Genomic DNA, 21,645 nt, shown 5'->3' on the forward strand with positions numbered 1-21,645 from the left:
TCATGGCTACTTTTCCCACTATTTGAATCCTTAGTGACTAATACATCCCTTAGGATGTATTAAGTACTCAATAAATATTTGCTGAATGAATGACACAGAAAAGTTAATTAATTATGAACCAGGACATGGGAGTTGTCTCATTACACACACTTAACTAGGTCATTATAATATTTATAAAATGAGAATTTACCTATATACAGGACCATGGGTAAAATTGAAATATTCTCTGTGTAAGGTACATTCTAGCATCCTGGTCTCTTATTTTTGCTACTTTAGAAATATTTATATGAAGTGGTTTTCAGTATACATTTGTAGAAGAGAAGTATGTATGGAAAGAAATAGACCAGAAAAATCAAAATTATAATTTGATACAGGTCATTATTTCTTTCATTATCTTTATAGATCTTTTTCCAGTCTCCTGGTATACATACTCAGTATATCCTTCATATTTCATGCTTTCATGAGTTCTAATTATGAAATTTTCTTATAATTATGAGGATGCAGAATTACAGGAAAAATCAGTTCAGGTGTAAGGAAGAGTTGTTTAGGCTGCATACCAAGCATTTTCATAAACACCAACCTGAAGTCAGAACTCTTGGAGCCAAAATTTCTGTAACACCTTATACATAAACCTTGATTAGTGTGTACCTCAATAATTGGTAATTATTTGCATACATCTCACAACACCCCTGTCAGTGATCGTAGTTCATTGGTTAGTTGAAATCACAGGACTCTTTAGGCCACAAGTGGTAATTAGATGGATAGAAATATGTTTTAGTAAGACAGTATCGGCTATATTTCTTCAGGAGGAGTGCTCACCAGCTCCAGGACTATTTTTTACTCTTCCCCTGTCCCCCCACCATGACCCAAGTGACACCCAAATGACACTGCTGGTGTGCTAGAAAGAAAAGTGTGAGAGTCCCTTTGCCCCAGAAGCCTCATGCTCTTAGGAACAGTATTTCTTGCAGTCACCTATGAACAGAGCTTCCGGGGCCACACAGGGAATGTCACACTCAGTTTCCAGTGTCCTCGCTCAGAAGCCCAAAGCCACGACTCCTCACCATGTGTTTATTGCTCTGGCCACAGACCTCCCAGTTCATGGTCACTCACTAATTAAAGTTCAGTGTTTTGTTTTGTTTTGTTTTGTTTTAACCATAAATGGTGTTGTTTGGTAGCTGACATTCCACCTTTTTCAGATACCAAGGGAAATAGAGCTAGAATCTTAAAGTGATTTTTCCATAGATAAAGAGAAAATCTTTTGTTAATCCTTTACTCAGACTTTTCCCCACCAAGACTGTGAGTGCCATAGCTTTGGATACTTCAACTCTATATGCCCCTTGTTAAGAAGATGTCTGGAACACGGGATGTAGATTATCTGGACTTGAGCAAGGGAGAAGGGACAAATGGAAGGAAGGAGGAAGGAAGAGCTGGGAGGGAGTAATATTGTTAACTAAAAGAATTCTTGGTAAGTACTTTAATAATTTTCAAAAAAATAAAAATAAAATAGCATTCCTGACAGAGTTCATTGCTTACCTAAAAAGAAACTTTACATTTCTCTGTGCTGGAACTGTAGGTAGTAATTATCCTAGTAAAGCAGACAGATGTCCAGTAGAAAAGATGGGCATCATGTTGTTCCTCCAGCTCCAGGGACGAGTTGGAGCCTCCAGATCCACATTTATGAACTTTCAAGAGAAGACACTTGACTCTCAGCTCACTAAAAACACATCTAAAAAGAATCAACATGAATGACTAATTTCTGAATATTTGTAGTCAAGGGGTAAGGGAGATAATGTCTCAGGCCCCCATTTGTGGTGAAAAATATCAGAGTGTTCCCAAAGCTTTGACTACATGGAGTAAAAACTAGTTTGTGTAATTTTCGGAGACCGAACAGAACCCTCTGATAAGAGCTTAAGGAGCTGGAAAAGCAGGGTGATGGGCTCTTAATAGATCCAGTGGCGAAGGAATAGCATCACAGAATTACTAGGGGATATAGACAGGCATCGGAGAAGGCAATGGCACCCCACTCCAGTACCCTTGCCTGGAAAATCCCAGGGATGGGGGATCCTGGTGGGCTGCCATCTATCGGGTCACACAGAGTCGGACACGACTGAAGCGGCTTAGCAGCAGCATAGACAGGCATGGCAATGTGAATTCATAGAAATAAGCTCAAGTAACATGTGGAAATCAGTAAATCAAAATAGTAATCAGTAAAGCAAAAAAGAGTTGAAAAGCATGGTTGGGTAAATTTAGAATATCAACCAGGGAGCCAAGTAAAAGGGCCTAATTTAATCATCATGATTAATGAGTTTCATCAAAGGGATCTCACGTACCCAGTGCTTTGACATTGTCGTTGATGTATAAGATAAGGGTAGGAAGAGAGGGAGGCTGATGAAAAGCCTACCTCTTGGTCAGCCACTATATACAAAAACATGTATAAAAATGCCTACTGTAGGCTTTTTCTAAAAATTGAAGTATTGTTGTTTTTGGACTTCCCAGGTGGCTCAGTGGTAAAGATTCTGCCTGCCAAGTGGGAGATGTAGGTTTGATCCCTGGGCTGGGAAGATTCCCTAGAGAAGGAAATGGCAACCCACTCCAATATTCTTGCATGGGAAATCCCATGGATCGGGAGCCTGGCGGGCTACAGTCCGTGGGATCACAAAAAAGCCAGACATGGCTTACTAACTAAACCACAAACAAACAGTGGTTGATTTACCATGTTATGTTAGTTTCAGATATACAGCAAAGTGACTCATACACATACACACACACACATACATACATACATATGTAGTGTTGGTCCCTGAATCGTATCCAACTCTTTGTAACCCCATGGACTGTAGCCCACTGGGCTCTTCTGTCATGAAATTCTCCAGGCAAGAATGCTGGAGCAGCCATCCTCTTCTCAAGGAGATCCTCCTGACCCAGGGATCAAACCTGTATCTCCTGCATTGCAAGCAGATTCTTTACAGTCTGAGCCACCAGAAAAGCCCACATATATATACACAAACAAGTTTTTACTCCATGCAGTGTGTCTGTGTTGCAAATTCTTTCCCCTTATAGATGATTACAAAATACTGAATATAGTTCCCTTTGCTATACAATAGGGTTATCTGTTATATATATAGAAGTGTGTGTGAGTTAAGCTGCTGTGGATTTTATTGTACTTCATCATTCCATACAACATTATAGTTGGGAAAGCAACAGAAGTGAGGTAAAGAACTAGGTTTTCTAATAAACCAAGCTATTTACTCTTTCCTTTACATGTGAGCTAGTATGTTTAACAGTTAATTTATTTAACAATGAATAAGTAATTTTCCTAGGCTGGGGAAGTTAAGGAGGAAGGAAAATGGCAGAGGTGAGAAAAAAATTCTAAAACAGTTTGACCACTTGAGATGTATTTATTTTCAGTATTTTAGGTTCTGACTGAAATCTTCTTGGATTGCAATCAATATTATAAATAACTGTACAAATTCTTCAAACCTACAATGATATTTAAACTTTAAAGTAATTATAAACTCACAGCGAGTTTAAAAAATAGTAGAGGTCCCCCATATCCTTCACCTAAATTCCCCCAGTGGTAGCAACATGTGTAATTATAGCAAAATATCAAAGCCAGGAAAATTACATTAATGCAATTTACACACGTTATTCATATTTTTCAAGTTTTTAGGTGTATTCGTGTGTGTGTGTGTGAGAGATTGACAAAATTTTAACCATCCAAGAGAAATATTCTGTACCTTTTAAAAAATACTTATTAGTTATTTGCATATTATATTTCTGATGCTAATTTTTAGTAGTATTCTGTTACTACGTAATGCTCTAATACTGTATTTTTTCATTTTCTTTCCTTGCCTGCAATGTATCTGTTAGGCTTTGGAGCAATTGATGAATGCTTTTATTAATCTCTTCAAATATTGTATATATTACTCCTGAGAGCCAAAAGGAGGATTCATAATGTGTGTTGCTAGGTATAAAAACTGTCATAATTTAAGTTCATGTTTAAATTTCTTTGAATATTAGGCTATCAAAAGGCCTGTGAATATGATCATATCTTATGTGCCCTTCACTGTCTTAATTCAGGCTACTCTAACAGAGTAGGCTGTGTGGCTTAGACAACAAACATTTATTTTTCACAGTTCTAGAGGCTGGGAATTCTGATATTAAGGTGTGAGCAGATTTGGCTTTTGCCTTGTAGATGGCTGCCTTCTTCCATGGCAGAGGGAGAGAAGTCAGCTGTCTTGTGTCTTTTCCTATACAGGCACTGTTTCCATCGTGAGACTACCATTCATCACCTAGTCATCTCCACAAGGCCTCAGCTCCAAATATCATCCCACTGGGATTAGGGTTTCCATATGTGGCTTGGGATAGGATGGACAGAAACATTCAATCCATAGCAGTTATTGTGAATGAATTTTCTTGAATTTCTTCCTAGTATATTAAAAAAATTTAGTATTATGGAAGCCCCAGCGACTATGTTTAACTGTCATCATATCAGAAACTATTCTCTTAATATTCTCACAAAAATGAATCATCAGAAAGTTGACTGTATGGTTTTTTTCCTCCCTAAAAATTTTCATTTACCCTTCCACCCCTGCCCCCCACCTCCCTGCTGCCAATATGTTCCTTAAGCTTTTCGCTGGAGATAGAGTGAAAATCTATTTTCAGCTATTTCCCATTCTTCTGAAGTTTTCATTTTTAAGATTCTCAGCATTTGCTCCTTATAACTCAAGTTGAATAATTTAGTTTGGAGATTCTATAAAATATATTGTCAAATATGTTGTCATCAATACTAATGAGGAAGTAGTTGCCTCTACCTCACAGAATAAGTAGGGTAGTGGCAAGGAAGTCAAGAAATCTTGGCCATCATTCAAATACTTGGAAATATGGGCCCCTGTGAGTCTTGCTGCAAGAGTAAAAAGCATTAATTTATCTATGCCCAGGAGACCCAGATCTAGTCATTGCCCCATCACAGTTTATAGCTACTAATCACTATATGACTGACTACATTTATTGCAATAAGAGTAGTAGTGTCTGTTTTGCTTACTTTGCAGAGTTGAAGTGAGAACCAGATGAGGTTAAAGTACTTTGAGAAGTGGAGAGGGTGATATAAACAAAGTGGTAATATTATCAAGAGCTACAAAATCAATCAGAAAGAAAGGCTCTGCATGATATATTGGAGAATACCTCAAACATATCATTATTCTTGCTCTCCTGTCCCTTTCTAAGGGGGCTTTTGAAGTAAGCTCAGATGGAAGGTTTTCACTCAGATTTAAACAAAATCAAAACATGCCAAGGAGAATGGACACATCAGATGTCAAAGGGACTAGAAACAGTGGGGGCGGGAGCCTGGAGACAGAATCCATGAACAGCTGAAGATGTTTGTCCTAAGAAAGAAAAGACATAGAAAGCAGTCTTTCTCCAACTTGCCATTGCTTGATTCCATACAAGTATAATTTCAAGCAATGTAGTGATCACTAACTGGAGACCTCTTGCGTGTGTCCTGATGTTTCTGATTCATTGCTGAGCTTGTTCATGTCTTACCTTCAGATTCATGGTAAATCTCAAGTGAGTTAATATTTCCATCCCTACTACCTCATATGAAATTAAAAAAAGCTTATAAAGCAGTGTGACTAGAGTAGGAGAAAGCAAACAAAGGAGTGAAGGCAGTACTTTACTATGTAGCAAGATGTAATGGACCCAAAAATTTATATTCTACCCTCACTTCACTTGTATGAGTTCACAATATTATAGAAATGAGTTAACAGGCACTCTCTGATCTGATTTTCCATCTTTTCAATCAGATATCCAAGGTAAAACTTCTTGAGACCTGTAATTACAGTGGTTTCTTGTTGGGGAATAGGTAATGTAGCAGATGAGAAAATTTATATTTCTGAGTAATAAAAAGGGAAAGGACAAAGACAGATGTGATTTTTAAATCAAGATGCTCCTTAAGAGCCAAAATCGTTTATTCAAGTAAAAAATGCATAATACATAATGTTACATAACACAACATTTTTTTTCTTTTTTTTAATATAAATTTATTTCTTTTAATTGGAGGCTACTTACTTTACAGTATTGTATTGGTTTTGCCATACATCAACATGAATCCATTGTATACACGTGTTCCCCATCCTGAACCCCCCTCTCTCCTCCCTCCCCATACCATCCCTCTGGGTCGTCCCAGTGCACCAGCCCCAAGCAACCAGTATCATGCATCGAACTTGGACTGGCGATTCGTTTCATATATGATATTATACATGTTTCAATGCCATTCTCCCAAATCATCCCACCCTCTCCTTCCCCCACAGAGTCCAAAAGACTGTTCTATACATCTGTGTTTCTTTTGCTGTCTCCCATACAGGGTTATAGTTACTATCTTTCTAAATTCTATATATATGTGTTAGTATACTGTATTGGTGTTTTTCTTTCTGGCTTACTTCACTCTGTATAATCGGCTCCAGTTTCATCCACCTCATTAGAACTGATTCAAATGTATTCTTTTTAATGGCTGAGTAATACTCCATTATTTGTATGTACCACAGCTTTCTTATCCATTCATCTGCTGATGGACATCTAGGTTGCTTCCATGTCCTGGCTATTATAAACAGTGCTGCGATGAACATTGGGGCACACGTGTCTCTTTCCCTTCTGGTTTCCTCAGTGTGTATGCCCAGCAGTGGGATTGCTGGGTCATCAAGCAGTTCTGTTTCCAGTTTTTTAAGGAATCTCCACACTGTTCTCCATAGTGGCTGTACTAGTTTGCATTCCCACCAACAGTGTAAAAGGGTTTCCTTTTCTCCACACCCTCTCCAGCATTTATTGCTTGTAGACTTTTGGATCGCAGCCATTCTGACTGGCGTGAAATGGTACCTCATTGTGGTTTTGATTTGCATTTCTCTGATAATGAGCGATGTTGAGCATCTTTTCATGTGTTTGTTAGCCATCCGTATGTCTTCTTTGGAGAAATGTCTATTTAGTTCTTTGGCCCATTTTTTGATTGGGTCGTTTATTTTTCTGGAATTGAGTGGCAGGAATTGCTTGTGTATTTTTGAGATTAGTTGTTTGTCACTTGCTTCATTTGCTATTATTTTCTCCCATTCTGAAGGCTGTCTTTTCACCTTGCTAATAGTTTCCTTTGTTGTGCAGAAGATTTTAAGTTTAATTAGGTCCCATTTGTTTATTTTTGCTTTTATTTCCAATATTCTGGGAGGTGGGTAATAGAGGATCCTGCTGTGATGTATGTCGGAGAGTGTTTTGCCTATGTTTTCCTCTAGGAGTTTTATAGTTTCTGGTCTTACATTTAGATCTTTAATCCATTTTGAGTTTATTTTTGTGTATGGTGTTAAAAAGTGTTCTAGTTTCATTCTTTTACAAGTGGTTGACCAGTTTTCCCAGCACCACTTGTTAAAGAGATTGTCTTTAATCCATTGTATATTCTTGCCTCCTTTGCATATATCTACCTAAAGAAACTAAAGACCTATATATAGAAAACTATAAAACACTGGTGAAAGAAATCAAAGAGGACACTAATAGATGGAGAAATATACCATGTTCATGGATCGGAAGAATCAATATAGTGAAAATGAGTATAATACCCAAAGCAATCTATAGATTCAGTGTAATCCCTATCAAGCTACCAATGGTATTTTTCACAGAGCTAGAACAAATAATTTCACAAATTGTATGGAAGTACAAAAAACCTCGAATAGCCAAAGCAATCTTGAGAAAGAAGAATGGAACTGGAGGAATCAACCTGCCTGACTTTAGGCTCTACTACAAAGCCACAGTCATCAAGACAGTATGGTACTGGCACAAAGACAGAAATATAGATCAATGGAGCAAAATAGAAAGCCCAGAGATAAATCCACACACCTATGGATACCTTATAACACAACATTTTACACTTACAATGGCAATCCACTCCAGTACTCTTGCCTGGAAAATCCCATGGACAGAGGAGCCTGGTAGGCTGCAGTCCATGGGTCGCAAAGAGTCGGACACAACTGAGCGACTTCACTTTCACTTTTCATTTTCATGCACTGGAGAAGGAAATGTCAACCCACTCCAGTGTTCTTGCCTGGAGAATCCCAGGGACGGGGGAGCCTGGTGGGCTGCCCTCTATCGGGTTGCACAGAGTCAGACACGACTGAAGTGACTTAGCAGCAGCAGCAGCAGGGCAGACATAACCATATCCTTAAGGGATTCAGAGAACTGATGCATTTTTAATTCCTAGTTTCTCTGGATGTACTTTATTTTAGATGCTATTCAATTTAAGTCCTTGAAATTTACATAATTGGGTTATCTTTTAAAGGTCTCAGAAAATATGTTTCTTAGTAATATTGTGAACATATGTAAGAAAGTTAAACAGGTGACTCATTTTCTTTCCAAAGACCATTGTATGGGACTTGGATATTAAAATTTTTATTTAGGTACCATGTTTGTCCGAGCTTAATCTAATAAGTATATTGTTTTCTAGACTAAAATCTACTAAATCTTTCTTCTTATGCTAAAAATACTTTAAATGCTAACACTCAATCATCTCTGAAGAAAACTACATCTGAAAAGCAGTTTTGTTTGTTTTGTGACTTTCATATTTACTGACATCATGAATATACTTTTTGTTGACCACCCTTTGTTTTTTGGGAGAAGGAAGAAATTGAGTCATGATCACATACTTGAATAGGTCATGATGATATATCCATTGTTCTATGATCTATTTAAAATCCATGTCAAAACACAGTCTAACTAAGATATAAAAATAAAAAAGATGACTAGTACTTTACTTGGAATAATGATCATTGTCATCTGAAGAGTGGGCTGTTTAAATGTAGTTGAGCTGCAATTTGGACCCTCAATTACAGTATGCTGAAATACATGATTTAACTGATATTTAAAATATATGTGTCAGCAGTAGAGTATAACTTGCCTGTCTCCTCAAAATAGTCCACATATCATGATGTAGAGCCCTGTACAGAAGAAATGTTTTTATAAGGAGAATATTCACTGTGTTCTTCACTTACAAACATTCACTGTACATGAATGATGCACATGATATGTACAGGGCTTTTAGAAATACAGAACCAAGTCACTTCTATTTTTTTAGTAATATGGTAGAACAGATATTCAATTAAATCTTTCCTCCCACAGTGTATCTAAAAATCATGGGAAAATATTAAAGAACTTCTTAGTGCATGGTTGAGCTTATGGGGTGCTAGGGTATTTCTCTGAGAAACCTCAAATCTATAAACTAGGTGGGCAACACCAGGCATTTCCCAGGGTGACTAACCAATCCCAACCAGCCTGGAACTGAATTTTAAAAGTCCAGAGATAGCAGGAGACAAGGCTTTGGTCCAAAGGGCTGAGACTTGCATAAAATGGAACCCCTGAGGTACTGTCTTCAGTGCAATAAACACAGAAAAAGAAATCCTACATGGGAAGTGAAAGGATGTATTTGACTTTCTCTCCCTGGTTAATAGATGGGACAAAGGGATAAACAAATAACTACTTTTGAGAATAACTCACAGATCTTATTGAGTTTTCCATACCATCCTCAAAGAATTCACAAAGATAAAAGCCTAAACAGCACAATCTTCTAAATGGACAGTTCACCAACTACATGGAGTAAACATTGCCATAAAGACAAGCCAGTAAAAAACACAAATAGTAGAAATAGATTCACCTACTTAGAATTATTATTTATAAATAATTTATTTGTATCAATAAATAAATATTGAAAAGCATTTTTAAGAAAAATTGACTATCCAAATTAACCAAATTTGAAAAAAAAACTTCAAAAATAAAGTGTATAGTACCTGAAAAGAATAATTCAGTGAATGGATTAAATATCAGGTTAGTCATGGCTAAAGACAGGATAAGTGAAATATAGAACTTAGCAAGTTACAGAGAACACAGCCAAGAGAGCAATGTATGTGGGAAGCCTGAAGATGAGATAAAGATTTAAAAAGTGTGAAAAGGTCTAATGTATGCTTAATTGGGATTCTGATAAGAAGAACCATAGAGTGATATAAAGGAATACATCAAGGTACTAGCTTACAAAGGTACTAGCTGAGACTTCTGAAAATTTAAATGTTAAACTACAGGTTTAGGAATTCCAAGAAAGAGGTTTTTAAAATCCACACATACAATATCTTAATGAACCTGCAGAATAGAAAAGGCAAAGATCTGAAAAGCGTCCAGAGAATTAGATTGCCAGATGGCTGACTTCTCACCAGAAAGAAGGGAAGCTAAAAAATGGTGGAATGGCATCTTTGAAGTGCTATTAGTCTAGAATTCTATACCCATTGAAAAAAATGTTTCTCTACCTTTTGGCTAAGATCGAGTATAGTATCCGTTCTTACTATTTTAACTATATCCATTGAAATTAGTATTTAAGAAGAGCAGTAAAATAAAGTCATTTTCTGAGACTATCAAAAGCCTCTCTGATGGGTACATTTATAGAATGTTCTTCAGAAAGAAATCAGTGATCCCAGAAGGAAATAAGTGCTACAAAAATAAACAAAGCAAGAAATGTAAATCTAAACAAACATTGATTGTTCAAAGTAGAACAGTAATGGGTGATTTCTAGTGTTAAAAAAAATATCCAGTGTGTAACTATAATTATGGGAGGATCATGTCAAGAGCTGGATAATCAGACTTAAAACATTCTGACATCTGTACTGTTTGGGAAAAGTTGAAAAAAATATCAGTAACTTTGTGATCTTAGGTACCCATGATCAAATATCTAGGATAAGCACTAAATAATAGAATGTATAACATCCAGACTAGTACAGGGGAAAAATACAGAAATGATTATGTGTTTATGAATACTTAGATAATATAAATGGACTAACTCTTGAGTCAAAAATAAAGATTTCCAGGGTTTAAAAAAATTATATTCTATTTATGAGGTATAAATAATATAAACAGAATATTTGAAAGTTAAAGGATCAAGTGGTTTATAATTTAAATACTAACAAGATATCTTTAATTTTATTTAAGAAACAGAAAGTGTTATTACATATTCATAAACAATTTGTTTCACTAGGAAGATTTGATAGTTCCATTCTAAAGGCAATAAAAATGAATAGAACCACAAAGAATATTAACAAATCCACAAAATAATGAACAAGCTTGACATGATGGACTTATCTAGAATAATTGGAAAATATACATCTTTTCAACCACATAGAACATTTATAAAAGTTGATCACATACTTCACCATTTTGTGCGCTCACAAAATTCAAATGATTGCTTCATAAAAATTATTTTATCATAAGTTAATGAAGTTATTGACTATAAAAAATATAACAGCTGCAAACATTCAAAAAATTTAAATCCTACTTCTTAATAACCCATGGGCCTAAGAATAAACCAGGGCAGAATTAAAAACAGATGTCCTTATGCTCCTGTAGAACTTGCATTAATTAATAATAGATGCAATGTAGTATAAAAACAGTAAACCCATAAAGGGAATTTGACATTTGAAGAAAAATAACCTACACCAGGAAGTAATATGCAACAAGAGGCTAATAAAAAATCATAGTAAATAATTGCTATGCTCAGGGGAAAATTAGTTTAGCTTGGGGCTTCCAGAAGTATTTTTTGAAAAAGAGATCATTTTTTGTAATGATTAAAGTGGTATAACCCAGTATCAGGGGGCAAGATAATTATGAGTATATCAAGATTAAATATTGTGTGTGACAACCTAAAAATTCCATAAACAAGATTTTCATGTTCCAAATAAAACATTTGGAAACATATTTATAACAGATATGATGGAAAGGCAATGAGTGATTTGGGCAAAAAGCATGAAGAGGTTATTCACAAGGCAAGACATAGAAATAGCTAATAAATATTTGAAAAGATGCATAGCAACAAATGTAATCATAAGGGATAAAGAGGGAAATGACGATGAGATAATATTTTTCAACTCAGTTTGGCAAGGATGAAAAAGTTTGAAAAACTCATATATAGGGCTTTATCTACACAGAGGTTTGTCTAGATATTTTCTCCATTCTTCCTATTATCATCCAACTTGGCTTATGGCCTATCTTTTCTTTTTGTCATGCATAACAATTTGGTATTTTGTAGTAATATTTATCAGTCTTGCCATTTTTATGAGGTTCGATTATACTACTTTCATCTTTTGTTGACATTATGACAGTATATTCTGTACTCTTTGATCCAGTAATTCCACTTCTAGAAATTTATCCCAAGATATTTAAAATGTATATACAAGCTATTATTTTTATATTTCATTAATACTAGCAAAAAATAGGTAAATTTCTAGGAATAAAATTATGATGCATGTGTGTGTATATGTATACACACATATATATAGGTATATGTATATAGGTTTATGCCATTTTATATAAATTTAAAAGATTGTAAAGAATAATTGTAACCATTTAAATGATATATAGATTAATATTTATGTAGGAAGAGATAGATGACATTCAGTTCAGTTCAGTTGCTCAGTCGTGTCCAACTCTTTGCGACCCCATGGACTGCAACACACCAGGCCTCCCTGAGTTCACTCAACTCATCACCAACTCCCAGAGTTCACTCAAACTCATGTGCATCTAGTTGGTGATGCCATGCAGCCATCTCATCCTCTGTCGTCCCCTTCTCCTCCTGCCCCCAATCCCTCCCAGCATCAGAGTCTTTTCCAATGAGTCAACTCTTCGCATGACGTGGCCAAAGTATTGGAGTTTCAGCCTCAGCATCAGTCCTTCCAATGAACACCCAGGACTAGTCTCCTTTAGGATGGACTGGTTGGATCTCCTTACAGTCCAAGGGACTCTCAAGAGTCTTCTCCAACACCACAGTTCAAAAGCATCAATTCTTCGGTGCTCAGCTTTCTTCACAGTCCAACTCTCACATCCATACATGACCACTGGAAAAACCATAGCCTTGACTAGATGGACTTTTGTTGGCAAAGTAATATGTCTGCTTTTTAATAGGCTATCTAGGTTGGTCATAACTTTCCTTCCAAGGAGTAAGCATCTTTTAATTTCATGGCTGCAATCACCATCTGCAGTGATTTTGGATCCCCCAAAAATAAAGTCTGACACTGTTTCCACTGTTTCCCCATCTATTTACTAAGTGGTAAAAGCAGTATATCTCCTGTATAAACTGATGTGTACCTATCAGTTGTAAGCAGCAACTTGTTTATAGTTGCACAGACAGTAGTTATATCCCATGATGACAGTGTAGAATATACTGTAAAACAAATAGTACTAAAACAGAATTTGGGGTCCTGAGTTTTAGTCACTGTTGAGCTATTTTTGACAGATCTCTTTATATCTCAGGGCCTCCTTAACTCATTTCTCAAAATGTAGGAAAGAAGGTGAGCTTTGGATTTCATCATCTTAGAACTACACCACATGTAGTTGGTTGTCACCCCCTTCCTGCACCCAGGGCAGGCATTAGTCATCAGTCTTCACCTTCTTTCTCTAGGCTCAACCATGCCTTAGAATTATTCTCAGCACACACTGTATTAGGCCACCATTTTTAAAGAGCGTGTCCTTTGCACTTGACACTTCTTTGCAATCTTTGTATAAGATCTTAGAAGTCCTTTCAGCTAAATTATTTTCTGATCAAAGAACTGTTATCGTGGTAAGAAAGAACAGAATATCTTTCAGAAAAATTTTGTGCTTTACTGTCAGTCACATCTTGTAAAACCAGGAAAAAGGTGAAAACAAACAGGTGAAATAGGTTTTGTTAACATATTGTATTGAGTATGATATTTTGACATGTAATTGATATGAAATAAGTGCTAATGCATTATTTTATGGTGTCTTTTCACTCAAGGTCTTTGAAATTCTGTGTGTATTTACAGAAGTCCCATTTTAGATGATAAATTTTCATTGAAGATCCTTGATGTGTATCTAAATTTCCAGTCTACAAAGTACTTCTTATATTCACATTCTTGAGGTTTCTAATAATTGAGTACTAGTTTTTAAATTTAACTAAAATTAATATGCAGTCACATTCGCCATATTTCAGGTATCCATTAGCCTATGCGGCTAGTGGTTACCATGTTGGATGTTGAAAGTTCAGAAAATACAAAGAAACATACAATTTGATTTTAGCCTTCAAGGAGATTTTCTAGTTGAGAAAGCAAGACATCAAAAAATAAGCATATAAAAATATAACCCAAAATAGAATATAATTAAGTGCTAAAATTTGCTATGGACAGACTAAGTGCTACATGGGTAGGAAGTTCCAGAAGTACCCACAGCTTGCTACATTCTTCACCGCTTTGAGGTCTGAGTGGTGGCAAGGACTTGCTGAGGTTGGGAGAATGAGGTGTGTGTGTGTTCTCCCTACAGGCACGGGACCCGCTGTGCTGGAGAAGTGGCCGCCGCAGCAAACAACTCTCACTGTACAGTCGGCATTGCTTTCAACGCCAAGATCGGAGGTATGCGACCCAGACTCCTGTGGATGTAGAAATGAGCCAAGAGTTCTGCTAACTCGTTTTCAGAACCCTTTTTGAACTAAAGACAAGCATATGTTTGCATAACAGTGTTCAACTACTGCCAACAGCAAAATGACTGTGTTAACCTGTGTTATTAAAACAAAGACTTTGAAGCAGCCCCCTGAAGTGTTGCAAACACAGAAATCTTTCTTTAGATAAAAATGAAAGAAGCTTGTCCAATAGCAAAAATGGGGTCATTAGCATCTATATGGAACTGTAAAATTGATACCTAGGTCAGAAAGAACTAAAAAGATAAACACCAGGCCAGAATATCTCTACAGAAAAAAGCATTTTGAAATTCTGTCAAACAGAAAATATTTTTTTTTCTTTCCCTTAGGCTTTACAAAAAGCTTCTTTTCATTTCAGTTTAAATAGTAGGATCTCCTTTTGAAAGAGTATAGTAATACTATTACCATTAGTAATTGCAGATTACAGATAGTATATATACACACACAAATTCAAATATACCTATACTTACCACAGGGACCTAACCCAAGCAGTATACATTCAGATATTAATAGAAGCAAGCTCTCAGTTCCCATGTACAATCATCTTTGTTAGTATAGCCTGGTGCCACAGCCACACACAAATGGGAGGAAAACATGGTAAGAGATGTGTAGATCCTGTTGGCTTTGGAAGTGTTCCCCTGGGTATCACCTGAAGAGTTTCTTAAGATGAAGTTCCTGGAATTAGGCTGACATCCTCATTTCCAACATAATATTTGTCTCCACTGGTGAACATGAAAGTGTTAGTTGCTCAGTCATGTCCAACCCTATGGACTGTAGCCCACCAGGCTTCTCTGTTCATGGAATTCTCGAGGCAAATATACCAGAGTTGGTTGCTGTTCCCTTCTTCAGGGGATCTTCCCAACCCAGGGATCTAACCTGCACTACAGGCAGATTCTTTACCACTTGAGCCACCAGATCTAAAAAATAAAAATGATAGACCTTTCTAAAGTAAATGTAGACATCTTATAACATGGAATAATTGAGGTATATGATAATGATGCTAAGAAAAGGTTTTCTGAGACTGTCTTGTATGTCAGTTGTCAGTAAATCCAACCTCTTTCTTCTCTTTATTTCACCTGGGTTTCTTAGAGTATGGCAGCTTATTAACCAGTAATTAGCTGTACTCTGAGAGCATCTGCTGTGTGTCAAGTGAAACGTTCCTAGAGGAGTTATGGAAAGGAGACAGACGTCCTCTGAAGAATCGTGAGGGTGCTAGAGGCCCCTGCTCTCTCTTCAAGATAATCAGATAACTACAATGGCTGTCCAGTCAACCCTCCTTGCAGTCCAGCACACACGCACTCATACATGCAGAAACATTCTCAGTATTAGTTAGTCGCTCAGTCGTGTCCAAGTTTTTGCAACCCCATGGACCGTAGCCTGCCTGGCTCCTCTGTCCATGGGATTCTCTTGGCAAAAATACTGGAGTGGGTTGCCATTTCCTCCTCCAGGGAGATACTCTCAGGTCCCTGTCATTACTCTTCAGAGCTAACCCAGCACTTCTGACCTTGAGGGAATGAAGGCATGAACTTCTGAACCTCACAGATAAGCTGCTCACCTAGCTGATAAGACCTCTAAAAAAATGAATGTATTGCAATGCCTGACAAATGTTCAGTCATCCTGAAAACAAGAAGCTTCTAAATTATAAATGTAACTCCTCCAGATCCAAGGCATGAAGTCTCGCACTTAAATGAAAAATAAGTAACCATTCATCTTTAAATTTGCAAAAATAAAATTCTTATCAATTTCTGGTCAGAAAATAAATATTACCCTGTAGATACAATTTTATCAAGCATGTTTTCATGGACTTCACATGAATTTCATGATGTAGAAACCAAATTCAGATGTGTAGACACTCCCATGTTTAGACATACTGGTTAGATTATTTCAGACCTCCCTGTAGTGGTGAAATAGTTCAGTTTTATGCTTTTAAATAGAAAGTAAGAATATGAAGTAGTTCATCTTACTTGGTGAAAGCCATGCAGATGAGTTTTGAATATTCATGTCAAATCAAAACAAACTGATAGTTGCTGAGGACCCAGTATGTGCAGAGCATCCTGCTGGGTAATTTTCTCCCACAGAATAAACTGCTGAAGAGTTTTCAAAGTATCTTTTCCATTCTGGTAATTTTTAAAGGGGTATGTTCAAAACCGTTTTTCACATCACCTATTTTTCATGCACATGTGCTCAGTTGGGTCCAACTCTTTGTGATTAGATGGTCTGTGGCCCACCAGACTCCTCTGTCCATGGGATTTTCCAGGCAACAATACTGGAATGGGTTGCCATTTCCTCTCCCAAGGGATCTTCCTGACCCAGGGATCGAACCCCTGTCTCCTGTATCTCCTGTATTGGCAGGTGAATTCGTTACCACAGAGCCCCTGGGAAACCCACCTGTTTATATATAATACCTCTCCTTTAAAAATATGCAAGTCTAGAGGAAAAGATAGTCATGAGATATAGTAGCCAAAATCTTTAGGGATGCTTTGGAGAGATTTAAGGTTGAGCGGATGTTTATTTCTTCCCTTTTTTGGAAACAATATTAAAAGATAGTGTCATGTCTGTCATGTAATTTTAAATGGTTTAGCTTAATATTTATATTTTTAGATGAAGAAAATGTGGCAAAATGTTAACAGTTGTTGAGCCCTGGTTATATCTGGGTTCATTGTCATTCTTTGTGTTTTTCTATGTTTGTAATTTTAAGTTAAACATTTTTAAAAGCACAAAAAATATATATGTCCTTCAAGAATATTTTTTATATTCTACCAGAGTTCCTCAAGCCACATTGCCTCTAAAGCTGCCTGATTTAGAGTTTTATTATTTAATCCTCATTTATTGGTAACCAATAAAACTTGAAATCCTACTAGATAACAACATTTTCCTAAGGAGTAAATTTGGGCTATAAAGATACAATTTTAAAATACTATGATGTCTCAGTGATGGTATATAGCTTCAGCTGAAGGAAAGATATGTTTACTTAACAATTAGATGTTTCATTGCTATTGTGAGTCTATAAAAGTAAAAGAAGAAAGAAAGCTTTGACATAAAATTTATGTTTAAGATTTTAGTCTATTTTAGCAAATTAAGGTTAATAATAAATTCCTATCTGTCTGGTGGGAATACTTACATGAAGATTAATGACTAAACATTGCCAAAACCCTTTGAGAATTATTTGATGTGTTACATGCACAGAGGGCATTCTCATTTATTATTTTACTTAATAAATAACTTGGCAAAGAAGTAATATATTAAGTTCACATCAGTATTTCAGATTAGGAGATAATATTAAATATGGAGGAAATTGGAGCACTCTTAAGTTGGCAGCTCTCCAAATTTTCGAAGACTGCTTAGGTTAGAATGTTTTATACCAATTATGAGTACTAGGAACCTAATGAAGAAAAGTTTAGGGAAGATGGATTGCTTGAGGCTCTCTTTGTCAAGTACTCATTTAAGACAGGGATAAAGAGAAGGGAGAGAATATGGAAACCTAGAAAAAGAGAACAATTGGTAAAGAAGTTTTGATCTTTTACATACAATATAGTTTCCATTTTAAAATGCTGCAATTGAAATATATCTTGGTCTGTTTGGATAAAGCTTCTGATAGAGTTGCTTCTCCTTTCTGTCTTGAAGGAGTTCGAATGCTGGATGGAGATGTCACAGATATGGTTGAAGCAAAATCCGTTAGCTTCAATCCCCAGCATGTGCACATTTATAGTGCAAGCTGGGGTCCAGATGATGATGGCAAGACTGTGGATGGACCAGCGCCACTCACCCGGCAAGCCTTCGAGAATGGTGTTAGAATGGTAGGTTTTTTTGATTTTAATTTTATTGGAGTATTGTTTATTTACAATGCTATGTTAGTTCCAGGTGTACAGCAAAGTGATTCAGTTACACATGTACATGTATTCATTCCTTTTTAGATTCTTTTCTCATGTAAGTTATCCCAGAATACTGAGTAGAGTTCCCTGGTAACCATAGGTTGTTTTCAGTATCTATAAGTCTGTTTCTGTTTTGTCAATAAGCTCATTTGTTTCATTTTTTAAAAAATTAGATTCCACATATGAGTGAGATTATATGATATTTGTCTTTCTCTGACTTGTTTCATTTAGTATGATAATCTCCAGGTCTATCCCTGTTGTTGCAAATGGCATTATTTCATTTTTTCTGATGGTTCAGTAATATTCTATTACATATATATGCCACATTTTCTTTATCCTTTCCTTTCTTGGTGGACATTTAACTTGTTTCTGTGTCTTGGCTCTAGTAAACAGTTCTGCAATGAATACTGGGATGCACATATCCTTTCAGATTATATTTTTCCTCCAGATAGATTTTCCCAGGAGTGAGATTGCTGGATCATATGATAGTTCAGTATTTAGTTGTTTTGGGAACCTCCATGATCTTATCCACAGTGGTTGTGTCAATTTATATTCCCACCCACAGTGTGGGGGGTTCTCTCTTTTCCACACCCTCTCCATAATTTATTGTTTGTAGACTTTTTAAAAAATTAATTTATTTTTATTGAAGGATAATTGCTTCACAGAATTTTTTTGTTTTCTCTCAAACCTCAACATGAATCAGCCACAGGTATACATATATCCCCTCCCTTTTGAAACTCCCTCCCATCTCCCTCCCCATCCCACCCCTCTAGGTTGATACAGAGCCCCTATTTGGTTTCCTGGGCCATACAGCAAATTCCCGTTGGCTATCTATTTTACATATGGTAATGTAAGTTTCCACTCTTGCCATACATCTCACCCTCTCCTCCCCTCTCCCGATGTCCATAAGTCTATTCTCTATGTCTGTTTCTCCATTGCTGCCCTGGAAATAAATTCTTCAGTACCATTTTTCTAGATTTTATGATATTTATCTTTCTCTTTCTGACTTCACTCTGTGTAATAGGTCCTAGGTTCATCCACCTCATTAGAACTGACTCAAAGGCATTCCTTTTTATGGCTGAGAAATATCCCATTGTGTGTATATACCACAACTTCTTTATCCATTTATCTGTCAGTGGACATCTAGGTTGCTTCCATGTTCTAGCTATTGTAAATAGTCCTGCAATGAACAATGGGATGCATGTATCTTTTTCAATTTTGGTTTCCTCAGGGTATATGCCTAGGAGTGGGATTGCTGGGTCATATGGTGGTTTTATTCCTAGTTTTATTCATATGGTGAATTTCATATGGTCATATGGTGGTTTTATTCCTAGAAAAGGAAAGAAAATAGATATGCAAAGTTAAATAGAGATAGATAAAGAAGATTTATATACTTAAAGATTAACTGCAAGGAGAAAAGAACAGTAGGAAAGGCAAACAAGGAATAAATGTAGAAAAAATATAACAGGGTTAAAAAAGTTAAAAGTTAAAATTATAAAGAAGAGAAAAGAAAAAAAGGAAAAAGAAAAGAAAAAAAAAAAGGGAAAACTCCATAGAACTGCAAAAGCCCAACATAGAGGCAGAGGTTTATCACAAAAATAAAAAGTGTGACTGAATATACACATATACATATACACCCATAACCAAATCAAAACAGTCCAACAAAAATAAAGTACAATAGATTGACCCAGTGAAAAAAGGGAACCAAAAATTATATCTACCAGTTAAGAACAAAACTAAAAAAGCACAAAAGCACAAACTGAAAAATGCAACTAAAGCAAGGTGCCAATTGGGGAATAAAGCAATGAAAATAAAACTTACAAATATGTTCAGAGGAAAGAAAGGAAGAATAGATATGCAAAGTTAAATAGAGGTAGATAAAGAATATTTATATACATTAAAGATTAGCTGCAAGAGGAAAAGAACAGTAGGAAAAACAAATGAAGGAATAAGTGTAGGAAAAATAATAGATTTAAAAATATTAAAATTAAAAAAAGAGTAAAGAAAAAAAAAAGGGAAAACTCCACAGAACTTCAAAAGCCCAATGTAGAGGCAGAGGTTTATGACAATAATTAAAAATGTGACTGATAAAAAAAAAAGCTCAAAAGCTTAATTCGATTTTATAATGCCATTAAAATTGACAACTACAACACAGGGGGAAAAGAAAAGGAAAGAAAAAAAAAAATATCCAAAAGAATCTACAGAACAAGTGAAGACATAGGAATAATACATGTTTTTCTTGAGTCACTGCTGTCAGAGTCCTTTCCCTCGCTGGGAGTCACAGTCCATCTCACCTCCCTAGGATGCCCTCCAACACTGTGCTGATCTCTGGACCTGCTGTGGGGGCAGCTCAGACTCTAATCTGATCCTACTCCTGTGTGTTCTTGCCTCCAAATGTCTACAGCTGTCAGAACTAGGGTGTTTTCTTTTGTGGGAGCTCTCAATGTCCTTTTATATATTCCATAGACACAGAGCCTGCCCAGTTGATCATATGGATTTAATCTGCAGCTTGTATAGCTGGTGGGAAGGTTAGGGGTCTTCTTCCTTAGCCACACTGCCCCTAGATTTCAGTTGTGGTTTTATTTCTCCCTTTGCATGTGGGTTGTCCACTGGAGTTTGCTCCTGAGGCTGCCTTGGAGGACTTGGGTTTGCCCCTATGAAGGCCAGGTGTGGAGGTGGTGCAGCTGCTTGGGTCGCAGGGCTTCTGGCAGCACCAGGTACTCAGGGAAATTGGCGGCTAGGGAAGCAGGAAATACAGTACTCTAGAAGGGTATGCATATTAAAAAGCAGAGACATTACTTTGCCGACAAAGGTCTGTCTAGTCAAGGGTATGGTTTTTCCAGTGGTCATGTATGGATGTGAGAGTTGGACTGTGAAGAAAGCTGAGTGCCGAAGAATTGATGCTTTTGAACTGTGGTGTTGAAGACTCTTGAGAGTCCCTTGGACTGAAAAGAGATCCAACCAGTCCATCCTAAAGGAAATCAATCCTGGGTATTCATTGGAAGGACTGATGTTGAAGTTGAAACTCCCAATACTTTGGCCATCTGATGCGAAGAACTGACTCATTTGAAAAGACCCTGATGCTGGGAGGGATTGGGGGCAGGAGGAGAAAGGGACGACAGAGGATGAGATGGTTGGATGGCATCACCGACTCGATGGACATGGGTTTGGGTGGACTCTGGGAATTGGTGATGGACAGGGAGGCCTGGCGTGCTGTGGTTCATGGGGTTGCAAAGAGTTGGACATGACTGAGCGACTGAACTGAGAGGGGTATGGCAACCAGAA

General features: G+C 36.7%; 1 protein-coding gene and 1 pseudogene across 6 annotated transcripts in view; both read left to right on the forward strand.

The window, feature by feature from the left end:
* The window catches only part of PCSK5 (proprotein convertase subtilisin/kexin type 5), a 514,258-nt gene that overhangs the window by 170,154 nt on the left and 322,459 nt on the right, over positions 1–21,645 (forward strand). For all 6 annotated transcript variants that reach the window (XM_025281624.3, XM_044939958.2, XM_025281617.3 and 3 more), the window contains exons 6-7: positions 14,335–14,423; positions 18,113–18,285. In XM_025281624.3, coding sequence (XP_025137409.2) covers positions 14,335–14,423; positions 18,113–18,285 — 262 coding nt within the window. The remainder of the gene's footprint in view (positions 1–14,334; positions 14,424–18,112; positions 18,286–21,645) is intronic.
* LOC112584016 lies at positions 10,310–10,439 on the forward strand (annotated as a pseudogene).

Source organism: Bubalus bubalis, chromosome 3, assembly GCF_019923935.1.
Source record: "Bubalus bubalis isolate 160015118507 breed Murrah chromosome 3, NDDB_SH_1, whole genome shotgun sequence".
Taxonomy (NCBI): domain Eukaryota; kingdom Metazoa; phylum Chordata; class Mammalia; order Artiodactyla; family Bovidae; genus Bubalus; species Bubalus bubalis.